Genomic DNA, 10,565 nt, shown 5'->3' on the forward strand with positions numbered 1-10,565 from the left:
CTAATAGAAGAGCCTGGAGCGCTCATTTTCTTAAGAAAATGAGCACTCCAGGCTCTTCTATTAGATGATTAGCAAAAAACAGGGGCCACCTATACTTCAAAGCTGGTTCAGGAGTAAACCTGGTTAAGTAAAAAGGTAAATCATCTAAAAGAAAAGCTTGAAGTCCTCATTTTCTTTCGAAAATGAGCACTCCAGGCTCTTCTATTAGATGATTTACCTCTTCACTTAACCTGGTTTACTCCTGAACCCGCTTTGTAGTATAGGGCCCCTGTTTTTTGCTAATCATCTAATAGAAGAGCCTGGAGTGCTCATTTTCGAAAGAAAATGAGGACTCCAAGCTTTTCTTTTAGATGATTTACCTCTTTACTTAACCAGGTTTACTCCTGAACCAGCTTTGAAGTATAGGTGGCCCCAGGTCTACTGCCTTGTGGCTGAACATCACTGAGGTCAACTGATTAACAACAGAGTAAATAGAAAGTCACCATAACTTATTTATTTAAGAACAAATGGATGGGCGGCAAAAACTGCATTATGTGAAATGAAAAAAGTGTTTCAGACAACATACACTTGGGTCGCGTTGAACTCTGTGGCTGGCGAATGATGACAATGATCACAGGTTAAGCCAGAATATATTCTGCCACCTTTTTTTTCTCTCACAGTCTGATCATTGCTTTAAAATAAACTTCATTAAACAAGTTTCATGTAATCCTTGCGAAGATACAGGCTGTGATGGGTCAGACTCAAGAGACTGAGGCATTTAATGATGGGAAGGAGGGAAAGTAGTGTGTTGCCGATCCGTCTCATCCGTCACTGACATGACATCCTCAAGGACTTCAATGGAGAAGTGAAATATGTCCCCGATCTCCTTTCCCCAAAGTGTGTACGCATAGAAGGTACGCAGGTCGGTATGGGAGGTGATGTCCACTTGTGCCCACCATTTACGTCCAACATTATGTAGCAGACCCAGTTCTCTGTCCTTTCCGATATTTAAGGAGGGTCTCGGATTGGGTATTCCCCATTTTTATTGCTGCTTTGATTTGAACCAGCGCCCCGCTATGGAGCCCAGAGAGAAGCCCTGTTTCTTCTGCTGCGCCGCCTCCAGAAGAAGACGCTGCTCTTCCTCTTGCTTTTGGTTCACATGTGAGAAAGAAGAAACACAGACAAAAAAATGTAATTAAAAGCAAGTCATTTATAAGCAGTGAACAGCAAGCAGCTCAATTTCAGCAGGCTTAATATTCCTAATATTCACTTTTAATTTCAGCAGGCTTAATATTCCTAACCTGACTCTCTTCAGATATGTGGTTCTGCAAAGCTTGGCTTAGCTCAGTGGTTCTATAAGCGCGAGTGAGTGAGAGAGTGTGTGTGTGTGTGTGTGTGTGTGTGTGTGTGTGTGTGTGTGTGTGTGTGTGTGTGTGTGTGTGTGTGTGTGTGTGTGTGTGTGTGTGTGTGTGTGTGTGTGTGTGTGTGTGTGTGTGTGTGTGTGTGTGTGTGCGCGTGTGCGCGTGTGCGCGTGTGCGCGCATGTCTGCAGAACACTTCCAAAACATATAGTAGAACTCTTACTAAATTACAAGTCCTTACATGGATGTGATTTTTAAAAAAAAATGTGTGTCTGTACCTGTATAAAAGGCTTAGCTTACTTGTGCCAGCTGTGCTTGTCTTCGTTTGAAGGCCTCAATCGGGTCCTCCTCAAGGGCATAGTTCTCCAGCACCGTCCGAACATCCTCCACCCCACTCATCGCAATAGCTGTTAAGGAGAAACGGCATCATTCTGTTACCATATCCCCAGTCAGTCAGGGACTGTAAGCATATTTCCAGAAATTATGTATCGCTTTAAGGGATTCGCCACGCCCAGGTCAAATTGAGTGTCTCCTCACAAACACGAGATTTAAATAAGTGGGTGGAAGGCTTGACTGTCATTTCAGTTTGGGAACTAGTTTCGAAATAGTCTAAGTTCTCGTTCTAAATTCCTATAGAAATGTACTACTTATTATGTGATTTTTATTTAAATTAAAATTGACCAGATGTTTTTACTTGAAAATAGAAAAATAAGCTTGCTAAGATTTCATTGTTTACAGTGAAGGTTCAAAACAAGATAGGTGTTCGGAGGTTGGGGTGCGCACATGCACAAAACAAAAATCCAGGTACCAGACAAAAGTGGCTCCAAAAACTATAAACTTAATTTCATTATTCAATCGGTAACATTTTGATCCACCAGTGGGATCTTCCTCACAATAATGAAATAAAGTTTACATTTTTTGGAGCTCATACGCCGTGTACGGACCACTCTACCACACTCAAACCAAGACAGGCACATACTCTTGAGGAAGGCAGCCAGGTCGTAGAGAGTGCGGTCTTCCGAGTTCCCGTCCCATTTATGCAGCGCCAGGCCGTTGAAGGGCTGAAGGCTGAAGGCCTCGCGTTTGCAGTCCACCACAATCACCTTGGAGGTGTCCCTGTTCAGACAAGACACATCCTACAAAACACACAAGCCAGTAACAGTTAAAGGGGTATACCACTATTTGGGGGCTTAATACAGTTAAAACCGTTGGCCAGGGTTTATAAAGGTGGTAAAGTGTCTTATTTTTCATGTTAAGCGTTGTCTTGCTTTAAGACAAGTTAAAAGAGGGAGTATGTCGCTAAGCTAGTGAAAGTCAATGCATCCATGTAGCATGTTACATGCTACAGTGATCCAATGACTTTCACTAGCTTAGCTACATACTCCCCCTTTTAACTTATCTTAAAGCAAGACAACGCTTAACATGAAAAATAAGACACTTTACCACCTTTATAAACCCCAGCCAACGATTTTAACTGTAATAAGCCCCAAAATAGTGGCATACCCCTTTAACATTACATGGGGCGGTGGTGGCTCATTACATCACATTATTACATTACATTACATTTGGCAGACGCTTTATAACCAAAGCGACTTAAAATCGAGGACATAATCATAGCCAACATCACTAGCGGATACAAAGTGATGTTGGCTATGATCATGCCACTGCCACCAGTGTGTGAATGTGAGTGTGAATGGGTGAATGTGAGGCATGCAAAGTATGCGAAGGGGTGAAAAGGCACTATATAGTCCATTTACCATTTACATTACATTACACTTCGCTGACGCCTTCATCCAAAGCGACTTGCAGTTATTTACAGGGTATTGGTTACAGTCCCTGTAGCAATGAGGGGTTGGGTGCCTTGCTCAAAGGCACTTCAGCCATGGAGGGAGGTGTAGGGAGAGGCAAGGGTGGCTCCTAACCATTACACCACGGCTGCCCCATTAGAAATGAAGGGTTCAGAAGCAAAACCCCCTAACTCCATTTCTGAAGACCTACACTTCTATATTTTTAGAGAACCCCGTTGTTGGTTTGGTTTACATTCATGTACTTGATAATACATATAAATAGTTATATTACATAAATAAAATGATAAAATATGAAATTTTGATAGCTTTGTATTAAACAAAAATGAATTAAGATTATTTTCTGAAAAGGCACTTGGGGGTTTTTGCATCTGAACTCTTCAAATGGTCTTTGACTGCAGTCATGTTGTCTGACCATACTCAGTTACGCATTAGTGACACTAAACAAAGAAAAAGCTGACCTTGATGTGATGTCCTTCCACATAACGCGTGGCATCTCTGAAAAGCCGATACATAACGAAGCCCTGGGGGTCTATGCTGTCAATGAGGGGATATGCCGTCTGTTGGGAGAGAAGAGATGGAGGAGGACAACCATGCAGAGCCAGTTACAGTATGTTACACCTTTTAAGCTGCAAACTGTACAACATTCAAACAACACATTTCTTGAAAGAGGGGATGTCTGCGCTTCAGCCTTGGTGGTGCTCACCGTCGAGGACAGCAGTATAAAGACAAGCTGGACTACTTCACAGTGACTAGACCCAGACATGACTGGAGCACTTAGCAACTTTTTTAGAGGTTTTTTATTATTTTGGTGCACAAAATGATAAAAAAACCTCTAAAAAAGTTGCTGAGTGCTCCAGTCATCTCTGGGTCTAGTCACTGTGAAGTAGCCCAGCTTGTCTTTAGCACATTTCTTGAATAGCCTTGGCATTCATTTGAGGAGTACGAATTTTCCCCCAGATCTTCTAGAATTGTACTTGAACATTCAACGGTTCCCACAAACCCAGATAGACTGGATAAGCCGTAATGGTACCAAATATTATGTAATTTCAATATCATATGAAATGCATTTTTCAATGCAATGCCCACTGGAAAAACGTCAATTTCCCAAAATGGATACATGTCATTTTGCAACGAAGATCTACACTTGTATAATGTGGACGCTCACCATGCCAGTCTCCGCTGTGAAGATGACGATCTCATAGAGGGGAGCCAGTTGCTGGAAGAGGTAATCTATGCCTGGCCTCTTCTTGAAGCGCCAGCCTGTCGCCAGCTAAAGAGAAGGAGACGGTAGCAAAAACAGATTTGTAACTACTGTAGGTTCATCCACAGCCATGACGATCAATGTCCAAAGCAGTACCTTACCTTCAGAACACCTTTTTAAAAAATAAACTTTGGGTGCGTGAAAAAAACTAAGAGAGGAGGGGAGAGACTTGGAGAGGAGAAAATCCGCACTCACAAGCTAGCTTACTCTCATTATTTATCAAATAACACCATGTCCATAAGCAGATGTGTTTAGGCCCTTTAAGGTCAATACCACCTTTCAAGGGTCGAAACGCGTCTGCTTGTGGACATGGTGGTGTTTGATAAATAAATAATGAGGCTAAGCATGCGAGTTTTGATTTTCTGCACTCCAAGTCTCTCCTCTCCTCTCTTGTTGTTTTTTTCTCGAGCACCCAAAGTTTATTTACCTCTAGAAGTTGAGCGCGCCCTCTGTGACAACTGAAACTCACCGACCACTCTGGGTGCAACAGGACATCGGTGAGCTCCAGTACCAGCGTGTACGGCGGCTGATAGTAGGGTTCCCGCAGGGGGTCAGGGAGGAGCTTCGGACTGGTGGGCTCAATAATCATCTGTGTGAAACAGAAAGGTGCGGCGTTTCAGCAAAACAGATGAAGGGTACTGTTAGCCTCGCACACCGTCCTACGTACTTCCACCAAGACGCTTGGCTGCGCACTACGTCTGGTACCCGTCTTCTGTGGAGCGATGTTGACCGGTAGGATTTGCACCGGTGTTCTGACAAACGGTCCTACATTTGTAAATTGGTGGCCAGAGAAGGTATATATATATACTCTTCCTCGGCATGGAGAGACAGAGAAAGGTGAGCCCACGGCCATGGTAAGAGTTAGGCTAATTCCATTGACCTCAGGGTTCAATTTTTCACCAGATCACCATTGACATAGTTCCAAAACAGTTCCAGGAAGTGTGTGTCAAACACAGAAAGTGCAGTTAAGGTAAATGTAACTCATTTTAATTCATCTTTGCTTGTTATTATGTTGTAGTTCTCTGTTAGTCTGTAGTGAAAAGAAAGCTGCTGCGTAGAAATATTTGAATCTACGTGAACCATGTGATGTCACCAACCGACTTCCTGTACCCCGGTTATCACGACTCTGAATGCCATGGCTCTGAGAGCAGCATTGAACCAAAACTATGGTTTTAGAAGTTCTCTGATATACAATCAACAAGCAAAACAGATGAATGTGGGTGAGAAAACCAGAGGAAGCTAAAGGTGACGGCATTTTTTGTGACGTGTTTTATTAGGTGTTGCCCTGTCCAAACTTACCTGTCTGTAGTCTTGAAAGTATTTAAGTGTCCTCTTCAAATGTTGAACGACTGGCACTTCTAAATAGAAAAATAGGACACGCTTTGGTCTTGTGCATCACAGCAACACAACAGGCCATTTTCATTACAAAACAAAGGAAACAAAATCAACATTCTGTAGCAAGGTCGGTTGTCGGGGGTTGGGTGGGAGGTGGACAGTCTTGTCTTTGATATGACTTCAGCTGGATCATTGTTATGTGAAGGACAATGATATGAAAGTTGATTTATTTCTTTCCTTCAGATAACACTGGAATGAATGTTGACGAAAATGGGTGTGCTTTTTCTTCCTGAAATCTTTGTACAGTGTTTTTGTGCTACTGTATTCTGCTGTTAAAGAGATGAATTTTCATTTCTTGCTAATGAGCATGTAGCGTAGTGTTTCTCAACGGTACAGCCCCTCCCAAGGGGCATTGGGGAGCCCTAGGGGAGGCGTTGAGAAGCATACAGTTGAGAGGAGCGGTGCTTAGTTGTCATCGAGGCAAATACTAAGGGGGGGGGGGCATTAATTCAAAAAAGGTTGAGAACCACTGATACAGTGGCTGCTCTCCCTATCCTGTGTGCCTTATTGCTCCTTTATTAGACTGGCTGTGAGTAATCAGCACAAACGCGATAGCAAAACACATGATCAGTACAATGGCTCTTATCTGTCTAACTGCAGAAATGCCACCAACACACCACTACCAGTCAGTAGGAATATTGAACAGCATGCAGCCATTTTTGCATGTGCATGCCATCATGTCAAGGAATCACATTCATAGTGCATTTCAGATTCATAAAAACTATGAATGGCAATGAACGGTATCTGATTTCAGTACTTAAGCTCACATGTTAATTGCAGTATAATTACTGTCACCAGTGGAAAATTCTACAACTGTCCTTTCAAGAATGTCTTATTTAACTGATGACAATTAGGGTATGTATAACAAGAGAGGGCAGTTCAACCAGCTTAACAATTCCTACTCAGAAAAAGTAAAAAATGCTAAAAAAGTTAAAATGTTAAAAGGTATTTGTTTACTTGGGTCATCAGCTGAACCAGAAATGTCACCCCTTTCCCGCTACCTCAGCAGCGAACCCCAAGAATAAAGTGGATACATTTACTGTCTATTGTGTAGTCATGTGTAACACACAAGAGGGCAGAACTTACCATTATCAAACTCATCTGGGATCTAATGAAAAAGAAAAAAAAAAACATTGAATTTGTATTAATGTCGAGTGACAGAAAAAAACATCACTGTCGGCATGCATTCTTTTAAAAAAACAATTTATCTGTTACTTAGCATTCAGGTACATGCATACATAAACAGCTCTTCACAAACCTTGTTTCCTTGTTCATCCACTGAATTTGTACCTAAGGAAAGAGACAAACCTCATAAATTCTCTAGTGGACAAAACTGGTGAATATCTTAACCTTAGCAAAAGTGGCACAGCACGCGAAGGAAAGAAGAACTGAGTGTGAGCCACCTCTTCATTCTAAAGTCATAATACTCTCCAAAAAGCTCTACCGTGGCTCTAACGGTAAGGCCCTCGTCTGCAACGCAGCTGACGCGTCCTTTGCTTCACTGTCCTATCTCGAAATAAAGGCAACCCCCCCCCGAAAAATATATACCGGTATATTAAAAAGAAATACTCACCAAATATATACACCATTCCAACTGCAGAGCCCAGTCCCATGAGGCCGGCTAATCTGACGACTATTTTTTTGGCGTAGGCTGTGTTCTCCTTCTGGTCCTTGTCCTCTCCTTTCCCTCGTCTTTGGTTGGGGTCGCCATCGTCGTCAAACTGTTGGTCCTTGTTGAAAAAAGAAGCAGCAGAAAGAAAAAAAAAAGTTTACTCCATTTTATATTTGCTGGGGAACAAGGGGCTAGAAACACCCACCAACTGAATTGGGGAATATTATCGAACTCAGAGAAAGAAAGATTCTCCTATTGGGATTCACTGAAAGCTGTTTAGGGGTGTGGGACAAGGCAACTACAGACGAAAGTGAACTTTTAGGGCAATCAGTTCAAATGTGCATCACGGTGGAAGCGATGAGCATCGACGGAGACAAGCAAGGAATTGCAGGAAAATAAGTATTTGGAACCATGTGACACGGTGGCGTCTTGGTGACATGGGCACTACATTTGGTCAACTTGGACACAATTTTTACCCATCATGCAACACCGTCAGCCCTTAATGCATATCTGACTACATGCAGATGCAGTCAAAAATAGACGCCAAGTTGAAACACAGCTATTATTGGCCATTCAGATGGCTGAGCAGCCGTGGCCTATGGGGTGTACTAAGAAGCTGGTTCAACAGTAAAGCAGGATACCTTAACCTTGAGGTAGAGATAAATCATTTAATAGAAGAGTCTGGAGTGCCAATTTTCGTAACTAAATAATGCTTGCCAGTGCATCTATTAGCAGGTTTACAACGTCCTGGTTTACTACTGAACCAGCTTCTTAGTAAAGGCCCCTAGTGGATCAGAAGGTTGCTAGTTCAAATCCCACCCTTCCACTCCCCAACACACTCCATGGCTGAAGTGTCCTTGAGCAAGGAACATAACCCCACACTACTCCAGGAACTATAACCAATACCCTGTACTTAAAATAACTATAAGCCGCCTTGGATAAAAGAAAGCGTCAGCTAAGTGCAATGTAATGTCCCCAACATTAAATGGCAAGTGAGCAAACAGTATCTGGCACATACAGCAACTGTATTGGGATGCGTATCGTATCGCGAGGTGGTTGGCAATACCCACTCCTAATCAGGATGCACATGTTTCTCAATACGCATCGTATTGTGGGCCCTGCATTGAGATGTGTATCGTATCGCAAGGTAGTTGGCAATACCCACCCCTAGGTGAAACTGCAAACGATAACAGTGTAGTTCGAAAAACGGATGTTCCACAAAGTTCACAGAGTGGGACTTCTGTCTGTGCACCTTCAACATTTTGTGATATACCCAGAAAAGGAAATTCTAGAAAATCTTTCTTCGTTGGGCTGTCTTCTCTTCGTCTAAAGGCCTTTTGTTCAAACGGTAAGTCGAAGGCGTTTGAAGTCCTTCTAGCCAAGACATACATTACATTTCATTACACTTAGCTTACGCATTAATCCAAAGCAACTCTAAGTTACGCATTTACAGGGTAAAGGAGCATTGTGGAGTAAGGTGCCTCGCTCAAGGGCACTTCAGCCATGGCTGGGGGTGTGAGGAGAGGTGAGGGGGATTCGAACCAACAACCTTCCAATCTTATCTGACCTCTCTGACCAATTGACTCACATATTCCAAAATGCTCAAAATATATAATTTGACTATACAACAAACATATAACAAAGTTACAAAATGTACTTTCCCTGTTAAGGTGGATGTCGCTAGCATGAAGACAAGAATGCGTTTGCTTGCATGTGATGTCAAAAGTCAGACAACATGAATGAATGGAGATGCTATATTGATAGTCCTGGTGGGCACTCAACTTCAGTGTGTCTTCCCCGGGGATTGGGATGGCAATGGCATGACCTTGTGACACACATTCTCTCCTCTCGCTCCATGCATGCAAGCATCCGCCAAGCAAGTGATGATTGAGACACATTTTCAATCGGAGCATCAATCGGAGGATGTCATAGTAGCTAATCAAAGGTCTGGACGTCAGTACTGCTGTTGCCGTCCCTTATAAGCATAGGTTCGCAAATTCATCCGAAATTAATGAATCCAAGCGTCAGGGTTAAGAGGCGGAGTTCCTTCATGTGACAGCCGCCTATCCACGCCTATGCAACCTTGTACATTCAGTCCAAGGCTGTCCTGTCTGAATGAGGTGTCATGTAATAAGGAACTGGGCTGCAGCGTGTCGATTTTAGTTCTTGACAATCAGCAGCTTACTTAAACAAATCCCCACCGCTGACCACCGAGGTGCTGCTACTACTTCCCAGATTATCATCACGTACGTTATGAGCAGAAGCCGTACGTGGTTGGGGACACATCGGCCGGTTACTCAGCAAGTACCATACTAGAGGAGACCACATAGAACAACCAGAAACCGCAATTTAATGTAGACAAACGTACTCTCAAATGGCCACCGCATAATCTGTTGGTTCGACTGATAAAACAACACGCTTCGGTGAACGAATGAAAATGCAAATTGCTGTAAAATGCTAACTTGCTCAGACTGCTCACCTGTGCCCTCTGTTGCTGTTGAAGACGTTCTTGTAAAATCGCTTGTGTTACTCCACCTCCGGGGCTACTCTGGCTGTCTGGGGGTTTAGAAGTGTCAGTGGACAATACACGAAACAGTTCATTTACAGATGGATTTAGCCGTTGAACACCTTTGCGTAAACTGAGAAGGCCATAGCTGGCGCGAACACACATGGGGTACACAGACATCGCCGCCATCTTGCATTATTAGCAAACCTTCATCGGGAAATACAGGAGATATGCCATTGGTGCTTCCGTTTTGTCGTCGTTGACAGATCTCTCTGGCATCCAATCACGCGTCCACGCCAACCCGGTGTCTCAGAGCCATGGAATTTAGAGTTGTGACAGCCAGGGTACATGAAGTCATTATGTGACATAATTCACGTTGATATCCAGCAGCTTTATTTTTGCTAGAGACTAACACAGAACCACTACATAATAAGCAAAGATGGCATAAAAAATGAATTCAAATGAATTGCTTATATTTACTGCACTTTCTGTGTTCGACGCAAACTTCCTGGAACTATTTTGGAACTATGTGAATAGCAATCAGTGTGTCAAAGGCTCCATGAACCGCCATCTTTGTTAAAAATGTAACACAGAGGTCAGAGGGATTAGCCTAACTCTGATTTGTATGGCTCTGCAGTGTCAGA

General features: G+C 42.9%; 1 protein-coding gene across 1 annotated transcript; it reads right to left on the reverse strand.

Moving 5' to 3' along the window:
- Nucleotides 1–473: 473 nt before the first annotated feature.
- Nucleotides 474–10,141, reverse strand: timm50 (translocase of inner mitochondrial membrane 50 homolog (S. cerevisiae)). The gene is made up of 11 exons (XM_063205838.1): nt 9,895–10,141; nt 7,377–7,533; nt 7,062–7,093; nt 6,890–6,911; nt 5,708–5,766; nt 4,878–4,997; nt 4,313–4,417; nt 3,606–3,704; nt 2,319–2,475; nt 1,640–1,746; nt 474–1,126 (listed from the first exon to the last, which is right to left on the reverse strand). Exons 1-11 carry the CDS (start codon nt 10,108–10,110, stop codon nt 1,022–1,024), a joined length of 1,179 nt encoding a protein of 392 aa, XP_063061908.1. The 5' UTR covers nt 10,111–10,141; the 3' UTR covers nt 474–1,021.
- Nucleotides 10,142–10,565: the final 424 nt, after the last annotated feature.

Source organism: Engraulis encrasicolus, chromosome 8, assembly GCF_034702125.1.
Source record: "Engraulis encrasicolus isolate BLACKSEA-1 chromosome 8, IST_EnEncr_1.0, whole genome shotgun sequence".
Lineage (NCBI taxonomy): Eukaryota > Metazoa > Chordata > Actinopteri > Clupeiformes > Engraulidae > Engraulis > Engraulis encrasicolus.